At 35.4% G+C, this 25,062-nt stretch overlaps 1 protein-coding gene across 1 annotated transcript in view; it reads right to left on the bottom strand.

Annotated features, from left to right (window-relative positions):
- The window catches only part of LAMA2 (laminin subunit alpha 2), a 659,970-nt gene that overhangs the window by 496,795 nt on the left and 138,113 nt on the right, over positions 1 to 25,062 (bottom strand). Inside the window, exons 2-3 of the mRNA XM_061130198.1 lie at positions 6,463 to 6,633; positions 64 to 176 (exon numbers count right to left, since the gene is read on the bottom strand). Coding sequence (XP_060986181.1) covers positions 64 to 176; positions 6,463 to 6,633 — 284 coding nt within the window. The remainder of the gene's footprint in view (positions 1 to 63; positions 177 to 6,462; positions 6,634 to 25,062) is intronic.

Here is a 25,062-nt window from a genome sequence, read left to right as displayed (position 1 = left end):
AAATGCAAATACAATTTCAAACAAGAAAATGATAAAATCAATAAATAAAAAGAGGTACTATACCTGCTGTAAATCCAGCGTAATTGTAACATAATGGTATTCAATTCCATTCTTAATACTGGGACTCTGCCACCAAGTGTTCTTGCCATCAATAGCATTTGTAATCGGGTGCCTCTCTGTTGAATCAGCGGCAACATATGAAAGAAGAAAAGATCATATAAAGAATTTATAGCTGTTTTTACAAGCAAAAAGCAAAACGAAGTTAAAGCCATCACCATGTGAATGTCAAACATTAAAATAATAGAAACCGAGAGCAATTTGTATCTCTAAAAGAACTGGTTTAATGTAGACTTTTTCACAGCATTCTGCAAGGTAGCATGAAATGGTTAAATACTTAAACTACATGAGAAGATGCGGCTCAGCACTCTGGCTATCAACTAAAATGGGCAACTTTAAAGATAACTACAGAAATTAAGTGTGAAAAAATAATAATGAAATCTAATTGATGTGTCAGTCACTCACAGAAGCAAAAACTCTACTGTTTGAGCTGGCTCTAGTATGCCATCAACTTTGTGAACAGAAACATAAAATCCTGAATTGTGGTTGAAAGGTACTTGAAGATTTGCCCTTCTGACACATACATTATTACCAAGACTTGGGCAATTCAATATGTACCTGGTTTTAATATAAAATGCTGTCAAATCCATCCTATGAGGCTTTTTGCAGTCAGCCCTCAATCTGCCAACTTTGTATTTAAACCATTATTTAAAAATAAAATGAAAGATACTCCAAATCTCCCAATCAGGATGATACCCATTCATCCCCATAATCACTAACAGTGGCGTTCTGGACAATAAAGACAAGGATAGGATGGCACATGAGCCTCCATCCTACCAATAAAGCATGGATCTTCCCTTGCCTTTACTCCAAATAGATGAGAACAGGACCTATTGTGAGAATTAAAGCAAGACTGGAACAGAAAAGAGGAGGTGTGGATAATTGTTGCCACATCCCTGACAGTCCTTTCTTACAGCTCCTTCCTTCTTACAATCCTCAAAACTCATGGACTCCTTGTCTTCTGCTTAGTTCCAAGCATCTCACAACAGCAACCACCTCTGGAATGAATGCCAAAATTCTTGTTCCTTTTTGGTTTACAGTCATTTGTTCTTGTCTGTATCTGTGCTTTTTATTTCCCAAGTAATACAAGTTCCGCTCCTAATCTGGCCCAGCTCAGGAATGGGTGAGGATGGCAAGAGTGAAAGGCTGTTGAGGATGTTCCTATTTCTATTCCCAGGGCTGCAGTAAGAGTTCTTAACTCCCTAATATCCCACTTGGAGTCAGCCTATTTGCGTGCAGAAATGTAAAGGAAGAGGTTAGAGTCAGTCGTGTCCGACTCTGGGCGACCCCATAGACGGCAGCCCACCAGGCTCCCCCATCCCTGGGATTCTCCAGGCAAGAACACTGGAGTGGGTTGCCATTTCCTTCTCCAATGCAGGAAAGTGAAAAGTGAAAGTGAAGTCGCTCAGTCGTGTCCGACTCTTCGCGACCCCATGGACTGCAGCCCACCAGGCTCCTCTGTCCCTGCTACTCTCTGGTAAATATGGATTAATTATTTGGAGTGTCAGTCCTGAGAACTTTTATAACACTAATCCTTTGGAAGGCTCTCTCAAATGAATGGCTTAAGAATATTCTTTTATTAGAACATCATCTTTTTTGCAGACTGAAGGAATATTTCAAACAATGAGCAAACCGTATCACTATGAGGAACAATCATGGACTCAGTCTGTGGACATAATGCGGTAACACAGCCAGGCGTTTAAAGATACTGGTGATAAAAGCACGTAAGGCTTGAGCCATGAAGCTCTGGAGAATGAGAAGCTGGACAGTCCACCTGGATCCACCATTTAGCATTTAACTGCCCATGGACAAGTCACTTAAACTCTGTGTCATTATTGAAGTGAGGATAATAAAACTCTATTCATGGCACAAGTTCCCAAAATCTTAACTTTCAGAAAAAGTTTGTGAAAAAATGTATGTGAAAGAGATTTGTGGAATTGATATGACTCCAAAATATATACCAATGGTGGAGTTATATCACAATTTGTGATATAACTCAAATCGGAGTTACAGCTCTTTATTTCTCCAAGTAATAGTAGCGTCCAGTCTAGTCTTGCTACGACTACTATTTAAGATATCATCACTTGTTTCATAAAACGGAGGATGTTTAAAAACAACAAAAGTTTTAAAAAATCATAATATTAAAATGAAAGAAAATTCTTCAACAGGTATTTATTTTATCCTCATAAAAAATTGGAATTTTATTCTCATTTTCTCATTTTGCCATGGACCAATAAAAACTCTCAACTCACAGAGCTACCAGAAGAACATTATAGTCGTTAATATTCTAACCATTATTATGTATATGTGAAAAGTTAAAGTCACTTAGCTGTCTTTGATTCTTTGTAACCCCAAGGACTGTAGCCTACCAGGCTCCTTTGTCCATTGAATTCTCCAGGAAAGAATACTGGAGCATATACATAGAATGAATTATATATCTGTTCAAAATATGCAGAATTCTGAATCTTTACTGGGGATAAATTATATTTAATAAAAATGTTTAAAATAAAAACCAAGCAGGCCTCAATGCAAAAGAAATCTGAGGGCAAAATAAAATCATTTTTCAAAAAATTTATAAAAACAGAATATTTATTAAATTTGCCATTTTCAGATTGTGAACATTTTTATTACATATTAATTTTATTAACACAGTCTGCTATAACTTCTTTAACTGAAAATATAAAGGTTTTTTAATCTTTGATTTACTTATGGTAATATGAGCTTACAGGACAAGACAAAAATAATCTATTTATATTGGTAAATTATTTAATTCAAATGAACAGTTTGATGGACTTTGTTTTCTACCACGTCTTATTATAGTAGCAGTCCACTTAGATGAGAGACCTTATCTCATTAATGAAAAGCAAAATTGCTGAATAAATGTAATAATTTAGCACTAGTTAACTTATTCTGCTGAAGACAGGGAAAGTGTTCGGTCTTTATAATAACAACAAATACCTGAAGATAACCAAATATCAAATAAATGCCTTTGGTGGTTCATACTGAAATCAGCGCATTAGAAATCAGAACCATAAATGAAATATTACTCGCATTGCTTCTGAAGGAAAATACATATCACAGCATATGTTCCTTAAACATCCTCCAGAACCTTCTTTCCAGTTGTGGGTTTAACACGTGATAGAAAAATACGTACACAATCACATTTCCAAATCACACTTGTGGTTTGTAGGTAATTGTGAGAGGAGCTATCTAATTGGAAATGTTGAAATCTACCACCTCAGGTTAAATTGATATGAAAATTAATCATGAAAAGGAAGACTGGGAGATGAATCAACAATTAACCATAATCCCTATTATGAAAGTTTTAATCATAATTAATTTGCAAATACTGATTAATTTTGGCATATTTCCCTTATTCAAAAAGAGATAGAAACTTAAAACATTCTCATAGTTACTCAAGTCAATCCAAAGGCTAACTGCAACTGAAAATTGGCAAGGGAATCATTGATGAAGTAAAACTTTCAAACTGCTATTTTAATTGGAAAGCACAATCCGTTAATAGCCAGGAGGTTCAAATTTCCCTTTATTTGTGTGATAATTAAGTACAGACCTTCCAGATTCATTCTAGCTGTTCAGTCAATTTGTGGAATTTTATCATCTGTTGCTCCAACTTTTACTAAACTATATCCATGTGGATTACTGCTAAATTTTTTTAAATTCTTGTAGGGTATTAGTCTTTCTAAATTTCTGATTCCAAAAACATTATTTTGAAATGTAATGAAGCATTACATTTCATACAAAATTAACCACATGAAGTAAATTTAGGCTGTGATAAGTTTTAAAAACTTACCACAAGTAAATAAAATGTGAAATGTGAAATGTAACTCATATTTGTCTTGCTTTGCTAAAACAATTATTCACTTTTTGTCTTGCCAAAATATAGATGTCTTCCATTGAGACATAAAAGACCCCGAATATGGAACTCTGAAGAGCAGAGTGACATTCACTCAAGGACTTAACTTGGTGAATACATCTCGTTTTCCCAATAAAATGTCTACTCAATTACTGTCTACCTGAATCTTTGTACCTTCCTTCCATCTGTATCTATATATACATTTCCTTCAGTTTCTCCTTTTCTGGAATGCCTTTCCCTCTTATTACAGGTAATTCAGGTTTTTAAACCTGAGTCTGACAACCTTCTTGGAATTCTTTTGCTACCTCGGGTCCCACTGATGTTTTCTTTCTTCAAAATTTGACATCATCGATGACATGTACCCTAAGGTATAGACCTGAGTTTACTCCCTTGAATATTTGTTAAATTGCCTTTTATACCCAAGTGCTGTTTATCCTAACATTATACTTGTAGACAGGAACTATAAATATTTATATTTATATACATACATGTATAGAGCGCCCTACATATATACACATGCATGTATATATGCACACACACAAATACACATATATATGATTTTGCGAACTTTATCTAACTCTCTCTCTCTGCCCAACCCATCTTCAAAACACCCTCAACCACCCCTATAATCCCCTCCCAATCATTTCATGTCTCCAGGCTTTCTCACATTCAATGAAATCAAGGCCACCAATTCTTGCACCAAAGGCAATTTTCTTCCCATGAAGCTTCATCTTCTTCCCTAATGAACCTACAGCTCATAGTCCATCAATTCATTTATTTTCTAGCCTTTACCTCAATTTTCTTTTTCTGATGTTTCCCCTTGCTCTGACCTCAGCTTTTGCCCATACTATTCTATAGAAGAATAGCAAATAGATAGGATATGTTCTAATATTCCCCCTTCTACACCAATAACAATCTACATCTTAGAAAATAATGAGAGTTATTTAAAAGGTAAGAAAGGTTTCAGAAACTTGGCATCTTTGGTATCTTAACTTTTTCCTTAAAAACATTCTGTAATATATAAGACCAGCAACCATATTCACAAAAGTCCCAGTTCTTGCATAATAGAGATAGGACTATGCAATCTTCCCTTTAACCAGCTCCAAGAAAGAATGCAGGGTACCTCCCAGCTTTCTTTCAAGATAAAATATATAAATTCTGAGAAAAAGCTTTTTCACTTTATAAGCATCTCAACTTTGAACCAAAAGAGAGGAAAAACTAATTTTTAAAATAATATAATTGTGAAACTATCTCTATTGTAATTCACCTCACTGATAGTAAGTATTCACTGCATTAATATCTCCAATATTTGATGATTTCTTAATGTATGACTACAAATCAACTCCCATGTCTAGAATTAACTCACACCATTTTCCCCTTATCCATATAAATTCTTTACTGACGGAACCTAATTTCTTATAGTTCTCTGAATATATCATGCTGTTTCCTGTCTTCAAATTTCTGTATGCTTTTTATATACATTAATTCTCCCCTTTTTGTCTTACTAACCCTTATTTTCTAAGCATATGCATCATTTTTTGCCCCAGGAGTCCCTGGGTGTTCCCTTAGCACTCAATTTACTTTTCTGTCTCCCCTATTTCCCTTCCTAAGCCTTTACGTCAAGGGCTATGTATGATTCAACACTCAGCTTCAGAACAATGCATTACCAGGAGCCTGTCTTAAAATGCTTGCTGAATAAATGCATGAATGAGTCTGAGATATAAGTGTGGTTTCTAGAGGCCAACCAAGAGAGCTTTGTATGAAACTTCTCCTTAAAACACTATTCCTATGGTATCTCAGTATACAGACTGGTCCCAGCCCTCTGACACTTCCATTTGCAGCCGTTTCTAACTATCTGTAGTTCTCCCAGCAAGTATGTTTTCTATCTTATTCTGAGCCCCTCCTCCTGGGGTTCCTTCTCGTCCCTCTGTCTCCTCTTTACATTCTCAGCTCATATTTGCCCTTGGATCTCAGTTCAGATGCCCTTCTGGCAAGCCTCCAGCTATACCGGGACTGAATCCAGGACTCTTCTCCTTCTCCCTGAAGCCCCTCTGCTCATTCTTTCCTTGATACCTACCACCCTCTACAGCAATAATCTGCTTCTTGCCACTTCTTCAACTGAGCCAGAGACCACATCTTATTCCTGCTGTGTTCCTAGTACAGTACCTGGACATAGTGACCACTGACCTACTAAAGCCTTTATTCATAACCACACCCTCAGATACTTTTCTGAGGCAGTAAAGTCAATGACTGCCACAGGTCTTCAGCTAGAAAAATATCCTCAAGCACCATACCCGCTACACATAGGGAATTTTAATATTTGTCAGTGACAGATAAGGACTGTAAAGCTCACAGTGGAAGAAAAGATCTAGAAATTGAGAAGACAAGCCCTTTGACTAATGCACTTTGGCCTCAACATTCTCAGTGGTAGCTTGCACCCAATTCCATACAAGGTAATCCTAAATACATACGATATGGATTGCTGCTGTTTTGATTGCAGATCCGACATTGAGGGTTCCTCACCGGCTGCCCAGGGACATGCTCTACCAACTTGCAATACATTTCAGGCCCTTTCTCTCCGCATGTTGCATTTGTGGTGATGAGGGCATTGGAAGCAAGATTCAGCACAGCAGGGAATAAACCTGAAAAAGATGAACAAATGAAGGTGTGTGGGATGATTTTATTGCACTTTAAAATGAAATTAAGATAGAATGCTTTCCAGAGCATTAAGTGAAAATAGAATAATCAGTGATAATTAAATATCTGACTTAATTAAGTATACTACATAAATAGCATATGTTATCAAACTAGCATTTCCTTTTTTTTTTTTTTTTTTTGCTGGGTCTTAAATATGAATTCTAAAGCTATCTTCTTAATTTTTAACCTCTACCACTTAATTAGAAAGTCCTGTCTCTCAAATACACTTTTAAAAAGTCTGCTCATGTTATTGGCACAAGTCTTACTGAAATTTCCATCCTGCATTTCAGCTGTTCTGTGAAATTTGTCAGGTTACAATTTCTAAAATAATTAGCTCATCCCAGAACATACTCTATCTACCTTTATACACTAAATTCTCTATGCTAATAAATAATATGTGATTAAATAAACAAGGTTTCTCTTCTGTCTTTCATCACTATCTTGCATCTGTTTATTTTGCTTTAGTCGCTCAGTCATGTCTGACTCATTTGCGACTGCATGGACTGTAGCCTGCCAGGGTCCTCTGTCCATGGGATTCCCCAGGCAAGAATATTGGAGAGGGTTGCCATTTCCTACTCCAGTTTTGCATCTAGCAGTACAATTATTATTTTATAAAATATATGTTGAGCACACACTACACCAGATACCATAAAAGATTTGAGAATGAAAATACCATTAAGAGGGGCTTACTGTGGGAAGGGATCCTGAACTGTATCTTGGAGGAAAAATAGAAATGTATTTGGTATAGACAATGAAGGGAATAAAGCAAACATGCCAGGCAGAGGGAATATGATATGAGCATGGACTTTATTCTGAAAGCTTATGTGGATGCTGAGTGACTGCCAGAGGACTGAGTTTGTAACTGTTCTAATCTATTAAATTATGTGATCATATATAGATATAGGTACACATATAAGTTATGACAAACCTAGACAGCATATTAAAAAGCAGACATTATTTTGCCAACAGAGATCTGTAGAGTCAAAGCTATGGTTCTTCCAGTAGTTATGTGTATGGATGTGAGAGGTGGACCATAAAGAAGGCTGAGCACCAAAGAACTGATGCTTTCAAACTGTGGTGTTGGAGGAGACTCTTGAGAGTAACTTGGACAGTAAGGAAATCAAACCAGTCAAGCCTAAAGGAAATAAATCCTGAATATTCCTTGGAGGGACTTATGCTGAGACTGAAGCTCCAATACTTTGGTCACCTGATGCAAAGAATCGAGTCATTGGAAAAGACCCTGATGCTGGAAAAGATTGAAGGCGGGAGGAGAAGGGGAGGACAGACAAGATGGTTGGATGGCATCACCAACTCAATGCGTATGCGTTTGAGCAAACTCCAGGAGATATTAAAGAAAAGGGAAGCCTGGTGTGTTGCAGTCCACGGGGTCCCAAAGAGTTGGACACAACTGAGCAGCTGAACAAGCTTCTACAAATAAAACAACTTCATTTACAAACAATTCATCTCAGGCAGGAGCCAATACCTCTAAAATTGCCCCAGGACACTGTCAGTTTTACTCGGTGATTTTTGTCTCCCTCCCCTCTGACTAGTCCTGACCTGACCCTGACTTTGGATTCCACTTTGAAGGTGTGGGTGAGACTCCCCGTGCCCTGCTGTGATGCAGCCCTGTGGGGCTGATGCTGATGCTGAAGCTCCAGTACTTTGGGCACCTGATGCGGAGAGCTGACTCATCTGAAAAGACCCTGATGCTGGGAGGGATTGGGAGCAGGAGAAGGGGACGACAGAGGATGAGATGGCTGGATGGCATCACCGACTCAATGGACATGGATTTAAGTAAACTCCGGGAGTTGGTGATGGACAGGGAGGCCTGGCGGGCTGCGATTCATGGGGTCTCAGAGTCAGACACGACTGAGTGACTGAACTGAACTGTGGGACTTAATTGGAGTTGGTTAGGCCTGGAGTTTTTCCAGATCTGAGGAATCATGGGAGGAAGCCAAAAGGAGAAGGTGACTGGTGAAAATTATTTTTCTGTATATTGTTATGTTCCAAAATATAGAATTGAATTATATCCTAAATTTCTCACATATTAAATATATAAAATGTGAGCAAAAGTACATGGTTATGAAAGGATTATGGGTATAGCGGTAACATTGATTAAGAAACTATTTCATATTCAATAAGTAATATGATTTAATCCCCACTAATCCCATTGTGTACTTTTTATTAGTCCCACTTTATAAGTGAAGAAAATGCAGCTCAAAGAAGACAAACAACATGCACCAAGTTATGAATTAGCAAGACCAATAACTAAGATTTGAACTTAGCTCTTTAACTCAGAAGGCTAATTCTCATTGGGGCTTAAAGAAGAGCCAAAACCTGGTTCTCAGCAGAGCTTATCAATTTACATACTTAATAAAAGAAATAACTTATCCAGCCTCCACTCCTTTGTTGTTTCATAGAGTTTTCCAATCATAAACTAAAGATGTCAATAAAATTTACATTTACTATCTTTCAGTTCTTTCCATTGATTTGTTTCTGTTACTTTTATTGATCATGTGCTCAAAATTAACCTGTTCATAATTTACTTGCCTTGCTTTGTGGTCAAGGAATAGTGGCCTTTTGAAATTTTATTAGCTACTTTGTTGTTTATTTTTAAAAGTCAGTAAAGTGTACTGGTCAAGGAAAGTCCCCAATTAGCTGCTAATGACCAATTTGAAGAGTCGGTCAATATCTGAGCTTTTATTGAATCTTCAGCAGGTTGTATTATAGAATGCAGCTCACTTCATTATAAGTTAAATCTGTTAGACTGTACCTATTTATTTCCACTCAAAAGCAGCAGAGTAATATTTATTGCTATATGCAATATGGGTTACTTAAAGATTATATAAACATTGCAAGTGTAAATGAACTACAAGTAGATGGTGAACCTTTATAGTGTATCGCCTTACAACCTCAATTCAAATTGAGGTCATGTAATGTTAATGACATAAAAGCCAGTCATCATTACCCACACAATTATGACTGACATTTTTCTTCTGAATAGTATCTAGACTAAGTAAATTTATATGGATTTGTAGCTTAAAAAACCAAGTCTAAACAAAAAACAAATAATATTTATTTTCACTATACTGTATATTTCATTAGAGATTAAAATATGTACACTAGAGAATAAAAAACATACTCTTCTGTAATATATATATTTAGTAAATAATCTAGAAAAAGGCTAAGTTTATGTAATGTGAAAAATAGAAATTCTGCTATCATATGGTAAACATTTAGAAATGCGCCAAATTTTCACTATTTTTATTTGAATGTTTTTACACTATATTTGCTTGCTCAAACACTGTGCTATATTCATGCAATTTTGCATGATCTTGATGATCTGACTTAAAATCCCACATTTTGGTTTGCAATGGCAGAGCCATCTTTAAAACCTGCATATGCAGATTCTACTTTATTAATGTGGAGTTGCTGTTGTTTTGTCATTCACTGTCTGACTCTTTTGCAACCCCTCAGACAGTAGCCCGCCAGGCTCCTCTGTCCATGGGATTTTCCAGGCAAGAATTCTGGAGTGAGTTGCCATATCCTTCTCCAGGGGATCTTCCAGAGCAGGGGATGAAACCTGTGTCTCTTGCATTACAGGCAGATTCTTTACTGCTGATCCACCAGGGAAGCCCAATTGTGGAGTAGCTACTATTAAACTGTTCACAGATAACAGCAATGAATTCTAAACAAAATACATGTTTTAAAATTTCATACTTGAAGACATTGAAGAGCAACCCAAAACAGGTAAGTAAACCAGGAGGGATGTATATGCTTAGAAGGAAGATAATGGATGTCTTAGACTGCGCATGTAAGGTGACTAAAACTCAATCCCACATTTCACTGTCTTATTTTAACTTTACTGTCTTAAAGAACCAGAAACAGAACTAAGAACAATTATAGCTGCTATAAAGTGAGGAAGAAATACTACAAAAAAGAAAGCTACAGGAACCTCAAAATATGCATATAAATTCTTCCCAAGTCTCTTATCAATACCAGATATACATATATGCCCTAGGCAGGCTCCAAGTTCACTGGTTGGGAATAAATGAACAAATGATCAGAACAAGTGATCATAGTTGCTGCATTCCATAAGCATGCAAAAAGTTTGGAGTTGGAGTCCAGGTAAGTAACTAATATAACACAAAACTAAAAGACTGATGACTATTCTTCAAAAGAATATAACAGAATCCTGGGTTTTCTACCATGGACTGTTTATAACATTCAGAATGCAATTGTGTAAAAGAGATATTAGATAGACATACAATGAAACAAAAAAAAAATGCCACCCATACTTAGAAGAAAAGCAGTGAATGGAAAACAACACTGATATCAACCAGATGTTGAAATTAGTATCCAAACAATTTAAAGCAGCTTTCATAACTATGATCACAGACATACACACACAAATGCTTATAATAAAAAATAAAGTCCATAGAAACTACAAAAATACCAAATATACATTCTAAAACTGGAAAATGCAATATCTAGGATAAAAAAAATCATTAAATGAGATCAGCAGAAAAATGTCAGTATCAACTAAACTTGAATATAATCTAACAGATTTTTCCCAAGTTGTTTAAATATATATCAATGTTAAGAAGAATTGTAATGTTGCATATGTACATGCTCAGTTGTGCGGTTGTGTATGACTCTTTGCGACCCCATGGGAGGCACAACATAAGACACGACAATTAGATCAAAGCAATGGTGGATGAAAGGATCACAGTGAATGGACACACAAGTCAGTGTGGCTCTTACGCTTTACATTAGGCAGACATTATTTAGATGACTGACAGTACCAAATGTTTAAATGTTTTGGGGTTCAACTGGAATTCCACTCCATTGTTGTTAGGAGTGTAAATTAGCACAACCACTTCAGAAAACAGGCATTTTTAAGTAAATCTAAACCTAGATCTTCCTCATGACCCCCAAATCCCACTCCTAAGAAAATACGCAGGAGAAATAATGGTATATGACCATGAAAAGGCCTATACAAGAATATCCATAAAAGCTTTCATCATAATAGCCAAATAAAGAAACAGTTCAGGTTTCCATCCATGGGAGACTTCATACAGAAACTGTGGTATACAATGGAATATTATTCAGCATTAAAAAGGATCAAACTATTGATATAGGCCACAACAAGATGAACCCCAAAAGCATTATGCCAAATAAAAGACAAAACAGTTTACAAAACAGTTCATATGCTGTTATTCATTTATGTGATCTTTTAGAACAGGCAAACATATTGTGAGAATAAAACAGAATTTTTAAATGGCTGACTTTAAGGGGAGAGGCTGGGAAAAGGCATAAAAGAAATCTCTGGGCTTACGGTAATATTCTTAAGTTTGTATTATACAGATACATATGTTTTTTAAAACTCAGTGTTAAAACTGATGAATAAATGTTGCACTCACTTGTGCATTTTACTGTGTATAAATTCTACCATAAAAAAGTAAGCCGATATTAAACTTAATTTATGATATTCATGATGAAGTGCTTGGCACAAAGTGTGCAACAGATCAAAGTATAAAGATGGATACTTATATATGAATGGAAAAAAGTATGATAAAGCTTATACTAATTTTAGAATCTAGAGGCTAAGTATATGGATATTTATTGTATGATTCTTACAACTTTTCTACATGGGGAAAATTTTTCTTAAAATTTGGCAACATATAAAAATACTATATATACACACACATATAAGTGTATATCTGTGTATAACCATATATACACATACACACATATATATACATTTCTGTATAAATGATTTATGTCATTATTTGGGTTTTATAAGTTTTCAATACCAGTAACAATAAAATTTCAACTTGACATTTCTCAAATCAAATGTGGAAAATCTGTTTAGACAGTATAAAGGGAAATAGTCTTTTCAGTTTTGTTCAGAATCAGAAAAACTGAGCAAAAGAAAGCAATGGATTAGCCAAACAGTAGAATGTCTCTCCAAGACACTTGCTGGCAATTAGCAGGTTAATTTATTTTCCCTATACAGCTTTCCAGTCTTTCCAGTTTTTATTTCATAAAAATGAAGAACTTTGACTTAGCATCATATTTAATATATAAGTGTTGTCTTTTGAACAACTACAAGTGAGTCAGAGAGAAATGCATTTAACATATCAGTAAGTGATCTATTGTGTGGCAGACTCAGGTTCATTCCTTAGGATTTAGGCAATGTTTCTTTAGGTGATGATCTAGAATGCTGTTATCCAGTAGGAAAAAGAAGTCTATTTCAAACGTGAATTTTACAAATGAGGAAAATAATTCCCAGAACCTAAGTGGCACAGCTGGTTTTCAAACACAATTATTGCAAACCCAAATAAGTTAGAACTAATTTCAGCATTAAAGATCCACCCTCATTCCCCTTCCTGATCTAAATGAAAATCCTTTTCTCCTCCTATGTCATTCCTGAGATTTGCATCATCTAGTTCTCCCTTTCTCTTCTATATGCACACCACAAGCCAGCTTCACAATTTTACAAATCCATAATCTATTTCAAAGTTTCCATTTTAAGAAAGAACTCCTTCAAGCTTCTTATCGTAATTGAAGTCTTGATTCCCTCTGACAATCACACTTCCGTAGATCTCCCCAGTGGATCCCTAGAATCACTGGGAGAGGAAAAACAGCCTCCTTCTGGCTTCTAAATGCTACTTATGAATTGGTTCCTCTCATGTCATTCAAAACTTTTTAAAAAGTCAAATCATCCAAGTTTTCCAAGTGCTCATCCCTGTTAACTGATTTCATGAAGACCATCAACAAAAACATTGATAACTGATTCACAATAATCTTTATCCTCCAAATCTGTCATTCTTACTAAATAAGTGAACATAAAATAATAAAATGTTATTGCATAGAAATCAGAAAATATTAATATGGGAGTTTAAGGATAAATATGTCTTACTTCTAATCATAATTCTAAGATTTCTGCTTCCAATGAATTATTTTGTCTTCAGCTTAATGTTATCTATCTATCCTTACTCTCAGATAAGCATATATTAATACTACCTCGCCATACATCCAATACAACATCACTCACATTAGTCTTCCTTCATGAGTCCACTTCCACTCATCTACAAAACTGCTAGGGAAATTATGTTCCTAAAATTAAATCTACTCACATCATTTTCTTGTTTAAACCTCTGTGAGTTGCTGGTTACCTAAGATAAGCAGTCAGATTTCTTGATAATCTGAATGTTTGTAATCAGGCCACTATCTACTGCTCTAGGAAACTCAACTGTTTCCATCCTCTTTAATATCTTCCTACATGTCCAGAGTACTGGCATCTTACTGTTTACAGACATATCAGATGTTTTGAAAATTCTTTGTCATGACATTATGTTGTCCCTCCTACATACAGTATTTTCCTTTTTTGCATACATGGTCACCTACCCATCTTGCATGACTCTGCTCAAATATCCACTTTTCTGTGAAAGTATTTCCTGACTTTGCAACACAGAATTTGTTATTTCCTTCCTGGTGTCTACATAGTACTTAGTTTATATTTTATTCTAACCCTTATCACACTGAAACTTTTCATACATTTTACAGTGGATCTCTGGTCTATAACATTTAGCATATAATAGCACTCAAATTTAAATTTATTCAATGAGAATAAACTCATGCACTTGTACACTTGTATAATCTTTCTAGAGAGAAATCTGGCAAATAAAACTATTAAACTAATCAGATCCTTGATTTAGCAAAAATACAGAACTCTGTTTTGGTACCCTGGCTCACTAAAATAATTCAAGAAACCCAAGCTATTTTAAAAATGCAATAGACCTCTATCACTGCTTATTTGTCCAACACCCAGCCTCCATTTCTGTTCTTAGCTAACTGGCCTTGTATTCAGTACAAAAGGCATGAAGTACCCCACCGTTCGCCAAGAATATGGAAGTCAGGGAGGTCTTTCTTTCTCCCTCCCTCTAGCAGTTTGGGCCATTTGTGCACGTGATTCTGGCCTTGGGCTCCAACTCTGGAGCACCTGACGCATAGAGTTGGGGAGAAAAGGAAAATAAGATCATAATAGTGCAAGAGAAAATAGAACCAGGATGAGTAGGAAAGGAAGTGATGACAGGAATGTCTACAAAGGGACCCTGACTAGACTTTTCAAGCAGTGACACATAGGAATCACCTTGAAGTTCATCATCTCCTAAGCCTGGTTTTCAAATCTTTCCAGCAATTATGCCAGTTCTGTGATAGATTTCAAATACACTTATGCTTAAGTTAAACAGTTTTGGTGATTTCTGTTGCTTGTGATCAAGAAGTCAGAGGGATATAGAGATCATATATTATGTCTCCACATACACACACACACACATACAGTGAAGATAGGAAGATTGAGAAAACAACTTTATTAAAAGTAACAGTATGGATAAATATATTATATATATAGCTACTTCATCTAAACATCTTTAGGATAAAGTGTGAAACAATAGTAGTGAAAATAATCAGCTTTTACACACAGACCCAGGGTTGATTAATGGTCACGTCCAAAAGCGGCCACAGCATCACTTTAAATATTTCCTGGTGAAAATTTCCTTCCAGGTTGTTTTGTCTCCAACATGCACTTTATTTTGGTTACCTTTGTGTGAAGTTTGGTAAACCAGCATTTTAAAATGACAGTGATCTAATTCATATCTTAAAATCTTCCTAATATAGTTTGGCTAAAAGAAATCCTAAATACATTTTGTTGTCTTCATCACTTTAGACTAAATGAATATTGTTGAGTAGCTGTCTTCACTGCCTCTGCCTAGCATATTACTATATTTTTTAATTAACATTCAGAGATATTGATAAACATATTTATATATTGATATACGTATTTTAATTTCTCAAATGTTTCTTGTTAACATCTACAGTCCAGCTCACAACAGCCATCATTAATGTAATTAATTACAGACAGTACCTAGAGTTTGCTATGGGAAAGTCATTCAATCAATGAATTCTCTCCGATATATTCAGTTTATAAATAACTTTTAAAAATCATCACATATTTTTTACAACAACACAATACACATTTCTCCTTCTCTCTCCTCCTCTGTCATCCTAGTTTTGGTTCACAATATTTCTCTTGCTTGCTTATGCTAAGCATCTCTATCCTCTCAAAAGAATAAGAAAAAAACTGTCTGTTTGAATGTTTCTAACTTTCCATTTCAGTCTCTAGGTCTGTGGAGCATTTTTTAAAAATTTCATGAGGCAAACAGAGATGTTTGCAAGTAATTCAGCATTTGAAAGACAAAAGAGAACCTGCCAATTTAAAATGTTCTAAGACTTGTCAAGGAAGAAAGGAAGATACTTGACGGAAATCCTTAGCTATGTGGGTGTGTAGGAACACATTGGTATAAAACAAAAATGGGACAAAACAAAATGTTGCTGAAAGAATGATTTCCAGCTGTGCACTGCAAGAAGCAACTTAATGCTCTTGATCCACGATGCAGATGAAGAGTTTTATAGAACTGGAAAATCAGTCCAATTTGAATTAATAGCCATCTAGACAAAACAATGTTTGTAAACTGGGGGAAAAAAGAATGCTAAATCCAGTTGTTCAGAAAAAAAAAAGGGGCACTTATTCTAGTCCTACCCAGCCTTTCAAATGTGTCTTATACGGTTGTTTAGTTCTCCCCTTTTCAGCTTGGTTCTCCAAAAATAAATGGATATTTTTGGAGGCTTAAGGGTTGGTTTAGTCTCCTTTCTACTGTTTTAATCAGAAAAAGTACATTTTATACTTAACTCACGTTAAAAATTGTTTACTTTGTTCATTCTAAACAGACTAAGATGAACATTTAAGTAGTTTGAATATCACAGGAAACAAAATAAACCAGATGCAAATGCACATACTCCAATGGGTCTTTCGCAAGTTTTGCTTTTAAAATATCAACTCTGTGTACAGATATTCTGGCTAAAACAAGGACTCCACGAGCCATGGTGAACTCAAGTGCCATCTTAGCCTCTTGACTCAACCAAGCGGCTATAGGATTTTATTGAATTTCACACAAAGGATAAACATTGACCTTAGGTAAGATCACATCATCAATTCCCAATAATCTAAAACAATATACATAAGAAAATAACTGCCACTATGACATGGATTTCTGTTAAGAACACTAACAGATACATCAGGGAGGACATGACATCAAACACAATGGCTCAAAGTAAGGCATTTGTATGTACTCAAAGTTTCTCAAACACCTCCAAATATATTTTTTAAACCAAATCTCTAACTACTATATGCACAGTAAATTGAAGTTGACCACATTGCATCTGATCAATAAAGACTTCTTGACACGGATAAATTCGTTCAGTCAGTTCAGTTCAGTTGCTCAGTCATGTCCAACTCTTTACGACCCCATGGACACAGCACGCCAGGCCTCCCTGTCCATCACCAACTCCCAGAGTTTACCCAAACACATGTCCATTGAGTCAGTGATGTCATCCAACCATGTTATCCTCTGTTATCCCTTTTCTTCCTACCTTCAATCACTCATAGCATCAGGGTCTTTTCCAAAGAGTACATTCTTCACATCAGGAGGCCAAATATTGGACTTTCAGCTTCAGCATCAGTCCTTCCAATGAATATTCAGGACTGATTTCCTTTAAGATGGACTGGTTGGATCTCCTTGAAGACCAAGGGACTCTCAAGAGTCTTCTCCAATACCACAGTTCAAAAGCACCAATTCTTTGGCACTCAGCTTTCTTTATAGTCCAACTCTCACATCCATACATGACTATTGGAAAAACCATAGCTTTGACTAGATGATCTTTGTTCAGCAAAATATCACCTGTAGGGCTAGATTGAATAGATTTTTAATCTAACTTTAAATTTATATCCCCAAAATACAGATAGATTCCCACTATTGGCATTTCAATTACTTTTTGAGGACCTGGTGGACACTGCCCTGATCACAGAATTTCTAGTCCTTTCAATCTGCATAGAAATCTTACTCATTATCCATTTAAAATCAGTATCCACAAACTGCTTTAATTTTTTTTATGCTCCACTTGTAGAAAAATCTGGAATCATCCTAGAGGTTTTCAAAATCACATGATAAAAGTAATTATTATAGCTAGGGCATTTATTTAGTATATACTAACATAAGGGTACCCAAAATATTCACTGAGGGGGTGGCAGCTGGGGAGAAATAGACTGTTTTCCTCCTCCATCCAACCTCACTTCAGCAATATCAGCAGAGCATATGTTCATTATCTCCTCTCTTCTCTCCTGCCTGGCTTCCAAAACCAAGCCTACAAACTAGATGTCTCTTTGGCAGGCCTGTCTGCAAATTCAAAATGAGAAGTAAAAAAGGCAAAGGAGAGGAAATGCAAAACACTTTTAAGTCACTGAAAATTAAATTTAGAACCTTAAATTGGCAATTACCCCCAAACAGAGGTGTTTATAATATAGAAAACAAACTTAAAAACCTCTGTGTCTGCTGTTGACAATCCAAAGTATGAAAGTGTAACAAATCTCTAAATTAATTGCTATGCAAAGAGCATGAGCTTGTATTTATGGCCCTCAAACAAAAATATCAAAAGGGGCTCATGTAAGCTTTGATGCACATAATAACAGTGCGAAAGATGCTGTTCCCCATGGGTCGAGCTCTTTAAGAACTGCTACACAATTTCTTATTTCTAATGATGAAACAGATAGTTTAAAAAAAAAATACTGTCCTACACTGTGCTTCCTTTGGCTTAGAAGATCTATTTTTCATTTGTTTTTATCAGTAAGTATCAGAATTCCTCAGGGCTTGATCTTAAACCCTGTTCTTACTTCATTCTCATCCTCAAATAATCTCCAAATAATCCCCAGTAATCTCATCTACTTCCAAGATATTTACATACCATCTGCATAGTCAACAGTACCGAAGTTATATCACCAGGCCAGATACTTTTTGAAGTTCCAGGTTTAATTATCCAAATACCATATTAACATCTCCACTTAGACGTCTCTCACTAGCATCCCAAATTTAATTCACCCAAAGAAGAGCTTGTGATTTCCAGGGTCAAAGCACCACCACCATCCCCCTAATAGCCATCCTGAGTTAGCTACTCCTGAGTTCTCTCTAGCTCAACACATTTTATTTTACTCACTCAGTGTCTCATACAGAAAGCTAGGAGTCATTGTTGACGCATTCCATCACCAAACACCATTCTAACTCCAAGATTAATCTCAGATCCGTATGTTTCTCCCTAGTGCCAATACCAAGCCACAGGCATTTTTAACATCTAGACTTTTGCAATGGCTTCTTAAATGGCTTCTTGAATAGCTCCTGATTACCCTTTGCCTTTCTTCAATCCATTTTCAATGAGATGGATTTTCCTACAATGCAAATCTGATCAAGTCACTCCTCTTAAAATCTTTCATGGGAATACTATCTCACTTAGGTTAAAATTTTAAATTATCCTATTTTATATAATATTCTTTCATCATATTCAAAGAAATTGCCTTCAGTCAGCTTCTAAAACAAGGCTCTGCTTTTTCTTTCCTCAGGATTTTGCCTAGAAATCCCTGTCCCTTAATTTTTCTCCACTCTTCATACCTTCCTATCTTTCACAAATCTTTCTTTCTCATACCTTAAAGTTTCTGATATCTTTCCTAACAGTTTCTTAACAACTCCCCATTATAATTCCTAATTATGCTATGTTTTTCCCATGTGTAATTTTACATAATGATTATTTGCAAAGGTCTATCTCCATTGCTGGAGCCGAAGCTCCGTGATGGAAGGAACACGTTCCTTCGCTTACTCTGTACCCCTGTGTTCCCTGAGACCAGCCATGGCTGGGCTCACAGAGGTGCTCAAAATACCCTCAAAGGAGACTCATCTCAGAACTTAGGGTACAGCCACATTCTGAAGAAGTGGAGAACTTCCTTTTGTCAAAATACAAAACAATAAAACATGGAAAAAGCAAAACACAACAGAACAACATACAAAAAATGGATACCTCTCTTTTTGTTTTAGTGACTTCACAAGACAAATAATGTTAGCATCCAGGGCTAAAACCATTATCTGCATAAAGTTCATTGAGTTAACTGTCTTCTTAAATCCACGTCCCTTGGCTCTGGGTAGGTTCTTATTTTCTGTCTTGGAAAATAAACAAACTGTCTTTTGTGTTTTGTGTGAGCCACTGTGAATTCTCTCTGGGATTTGATTGGTTTGGTTGATAAACCAGAAGTTAGATTTATTGAATGATGTATTTCCCAATATCCTAGTCCATGTCCATTCTCTTCCAAAAGTCTCCCTACAAAAATAAACCCTTTAGAAGAATATAAATGTTCTAATAAGTACAAAGTTAAGCCCTTTGCTGGAACTTTATGTGTCTCCTCCCTTCCAAATTGTACAGGCTCTTAGCCTGATCCATAGGGTGAAGATTTAGAATGCGAGTTGCATGAAAAAACACTTCACAGCTGACTCAAGCATCTAATTCAGTTTTATGCTTTAAAAGCAAATTCTACGCAGCTTCAGTATATCTATGGAAATACTTGTTTTATAGACAAATTTTTTTCAAAGTGAGATTTGACAGTGTTTATAGCAAAACACTTTGTTCTCCAACAGCTGTTTGAACACACACATAAATATGCAAGAAAACTCACAAATATTCTGTTTGCTCTTGTAAATACTTGAAGTGAAAAAATCAGCATTTTACAGTCATTTAGCATAGTGTTGCTAATAATACTTTTCATTTACCAAGCACATATAAACTCAGATATAACAAGGTTTTTTCAATTTTGCTTTTGCCTTTTTACCATCATTCTTTGACCACCAAACTCTAAGTTCCTTGAGGGCCGAGAGCATAATTTACAAAACTTTTTATTCTCAGAGACAACCGGTGAAAGTGACATCAAACAAATGCTCAGTTAAGATTCAAATATTAATGAATCTCATTAATGAATGACATTTGTATATTGATTTCATCATATCAGTTCTAATTTCCTTTTTAAAATTCTGAAGTATATTTGTTCTAGTTTGATCTAAAACAAAAATAAAACTAAGAACCATAAACTTTCCTTTGTTGCATAGTATGTACTGTTAATCTTTGTTTGAGTAATGCAATTCATTGATCATAATAAAAGTGCAGATGCAATGGACATTGGGGCACATGGGTCTCTTTCAATTATGATTTTCTCAGGGTATGTGCCCAGTAGTGGATTGTGGAGTAATATGGTAGTTCTATTCCTGGGTTTCTAAGGAATCTCCATACTGTTCTCCACAGTGGCTGTGTCAATTTACATTCCCATGAACAACAAAAATAAATAATTTTTTTAAAAGTGTAGCACTGAATTTTATAAAATATATTATCTCTTAACTCTCACAACAAAACTATCAAATAGATAGCATAGGTATTATTTGCTTGAATATATAGATAAAATAACAGAACATCAGTAATGTTAGACCATTTCCTAAATATAGAGCTTGTATTTTTCAAATCCAATCCCGATTTCTCTTTGAAATCATATTTCAATGAACATATTCATTGAATTTCTCCAACTGTCCAGGCACTCAGCGAGGCAGCGAATTTAAGAATGAACCCCAAGGCAGCCCTCTCACCTTCATAGAGCTTCAGACTAGTACAAGAGAATTCTATAATAGAATTTTTGTATAAGTTATATTAGAAAAATTTTCACCCTGGAAACAATAAATGAAGGACTGGAAGAGGGGCTGAGACAGGTAGCAAGGAGAGAATTTCAGAGATACTCAAAATAAGTGTGGTCAAAGGTCAAGCAGTCAAGCCTAGAGGGTGTCCCAAGGTAAATGTGGATACAAGCCCAGAGAAACCAGTCAGTTAACCTTCACCTTAGACACGCGGGCAAGGACTTGAAATCTGAGTTTGGCGATGAAGCTATTAAGTTACGGATCTTAGAGAAGCCCATCTGATTCTGAGTTAGCTACTTTCAAAGGGAAAAACTATAATTTTTGCTCTAGAGGGAGCCTTTGCAATGAGTAAAGGCAAAATAGCTCTACCATTAGTTGCTCTAGAAATCTGAGGAAAAAGTAACCATCCCATTCCTAAAAATCCACTTACCTTTTTCAAAATTTGAAAATTTCTGAAAAGCTACTGTCAAAATATGATCCAAAATAGCTTAGTCTTGCAGGTTATAAACATTTTCAAAACTTGTCTTTGGCCTTACGGGGGCTTTTCCCCAGTTTTTCTCACAATTATGTGGAAGCATGTCTTTTTTCTTCAATTATTAGTAGCCATTAAGACATCAGAGAAGGCAGTGGCAACCCACTCCAGTACTCTTGCCTGGAAAATCCCATGGACGGAGGAGCCTGGTAGGCTGCAGTCCATGGGGTCGCTAAGAGTCAGACACAACTGAGCGACTTCACTTTCACGTCTCACTTTCATGCATTGGAGAAGGAAATGGCAACCCACTCCAGGGTTCTTGCCTGGAGAATCCCAGGGATGGGGGAGCCTGCCGTCTATGGGGTTGCACAGAGTCGGACACAACTGAAGCGACTTAGCGGCAGCATTAAGACATCATCCTCACAAACTTTATGTTCTTTAATAACTTTGAAGTGAAGTGAAGTCGCTCAGTCGTGTCCGACTCTTTATGACCCCATGTACTGTAGTCTACCAGGCTCCTCCATCCATGGAATTTTCCAGGCAAGAGTACTGGAGTGGGTTGCCATTTCCTTCTCCAAACTTCAGTCAACTGTAAATGTTTTTTTTCTTTAGAGTCTGCCCCTGCTCCTAAATAAATACCATTATACATATGTCAAAGATCTTTAAAAAGTGTTTTATTGTCACTAGAATCCATGTGTTTGGGTCACATAGAAGAGAGGAATAGGATTCTGTATAGTTTGCAGTGGTTACTAGTTATCCACAATGAAACTTACTCAGTTCTCAATCTTGTTTGGTAGTCAAGTGACTGAGAGATGTTAATGGAGTCTAGGATATACACTACTGGACATGAACCAGAACATCGCTATCAGCATCCAGGGATGATGCATCTTTGGCCTATCATTCTTACTATACGTATGATATCCAAAATGAGACATTCTTGCTTGAAAGATATTACAGAAGTTGTCTATGTAACTGTTCTCTAATTAAATATTCCTAATCAGTCTTGCTTTTCAAGAGTATCATTCTACTAAAGTTCCATCCACTTCTGAATTTTTATATGCCACCACACATGATGTACTCTTATTTATACTCTCTAGTATTTTAATTGCATGGTAGTTAGAGCTCTTCATTGCTGATGTATAATGAGCTCTCACATCACTATGGTATCACAAGCTATTTTTTTCTCCACACTTGCACACACAGTAATTTCTCCCTCATCTTGTTTTAGTGTCATGAGATTTTTGCTTCCAAAGTAAATTGCTCTTCAGTTTTATATAAGTAACTTATGATTTCTGTCTTCCCATTTCTCTAACTTCTCTCCTTGTATCTTTAATATTTTTAACCTGTTTTGCACTATTGATTAATAATACACTACATCATCTAAAATCATATCTAGATAATATATCTTGAATCATTATAGAAGTGTATCACTGGATTCAGTCATGTCAAGACAGCCAAGGGTTGGTCATTTTTGGTTATTTTTTCTTGTTCATACTGAATCTCATCATTGCTACCAGTCTGGCTTATGGCCAGAAGTTACTGGTTGAGTAAAATATTCCAAAAGGTAATTATTTCACTTAAAATATTAATTATAAAGAGTTAGCAATGCAAAAAGATTAAATGCAGACACATATAAAAGATTAAACTTAAGACTTCAAAATTTATTAAAAACTCAAGAAGGTTAACTTGTTGAATGAAATGTTTTCAGTATATAGATTTATTCACTCACAAAACTGTAAACATTAACTGGTCCCAAGCATGTTGAAACAAGAGATTTAAACAACATTTTCAGAATACTATATATTTGCTTGGCTATAATAAACATGCCCAGTAAAATGTTATTCTTTTGAGATGTATAATTTGTCAACCTTGTGAGGAATGAAGTAGGCTTGTAAATCATATTCATGAAACTGATAGATGGATTTAGGGATTTAAGATTTCTAGACATTTATAATAATAGTTGCTTACTGTCTCCATCCTTCTGAACTAAACTGAAAACTTGTTTAATAACATAAGTGCTTAATGTAATGCAGGACCCAAGAAAATATTCAAAAAACACAGTCAGTAAATAAATCAAGTAACGTATGAATTCAATCTAAAAAGCTGGTTTCCAATATGAATTAGATAAACTCACATCTGAGAGAATAAGCTTACAATTTAATTTAAACTGTGTGTCTGTATTCACATTGTTTTAGAGTGATCTAAGACAAAGTCTTCTATCTTTAAATCATCAGGTCTTATACTTATTTTTCAAAATATAAGCAAAATTTCCATTATCCTCTATCTGCACTGATGCAGCCTAAATCCAATTTTTGTTAAAAGCAGAGACTATAATAATGTGTTAGATTCCTGTGCATTATTGTGAAAATAACCTTCACAGAAGTCCACTTTATTCAAGTTCTTGCTCAACTTTGGATCCTCTAATAACTCTCACATGATTCTAAGATTAAATATAATTGTTTCATCTAGGTATCTCAAGTATTCCATAATCTTGCTCTAATCAACCTTCTCTACCTAAATTTTTCTAAAATTTTCTATTATTCTCAATGAAAATTTCATGCTCAAGTAATTTCTGTATCCTACTCTGAAAACACTATCTCATTACCCCCTTGCCTAGGTTGTATTAATTTCCCTATCTGACTTAATCTCCATGGGTCTAAATTTAACATTTCCTTCAAAATATTGATAAAAAAATATATCCATCCTTTCTCAATCTTTTGGAATAAAAAAAAATCAATTAATCTTTACCATACAATTTATCATTTTAAATAAATGTTCTTTATTTTACATTTTTTATGGAAATATACTTACAAAATTAGACAAAAAATTTTACATACTTGTTTTAAATCACCAGGATGCCTAGCAAATTGGTACAGTGCTCAAAAGTTCTTATCAAATTCTCCTTCATTCATTTACAGTACACAAACTTACTTATCACACACACACATGTGTATGAGTGTGCGGGCATACATCTCCACATATTAAAACCTGTAAGTTACTGGGTGAAAGTTTCTACAAATAAACTGGTTACTACATATGGTTTCTAACATGTTCATTCATTCACTCACTCAGCAAATATTTATGGAGGTCTTGTATACAAGACAAGGTTGGTCTTGGCCTAAATCACTGTGGAATTATTCACTTCTGTAACTTAGTGTCTCTCTAGAGCCTTACTCATAATTAAAACAAACTCAATCAGTAAGAAGATAAGCACTCTGTTAAAGAGCTTGTTTATTTTTCACAGCTATTTATGACGTTTTCCTTAATATAAAGGTTCATTCAGTTCA

The sequence above is a fragment of the Dama dama genome, chromosome 26 (genome assembly GCF_033118175.1).
Source record: "Dama dama isolate Ldn47 chromosome 26, ASM3311817v1, whole genome shotgun sequence".
NCBI classification, from domain to species: domain Eukaryota; kingdom Metazoa; phylum Chordata; class Mammalia; order Artiodactyla; family Cervidae; genus Dama; species Dama dama.
Note: the sequence above shows the minus strand (reverse complement) of the source record. Positions and strands in the feature narration are given on the sequence as shown.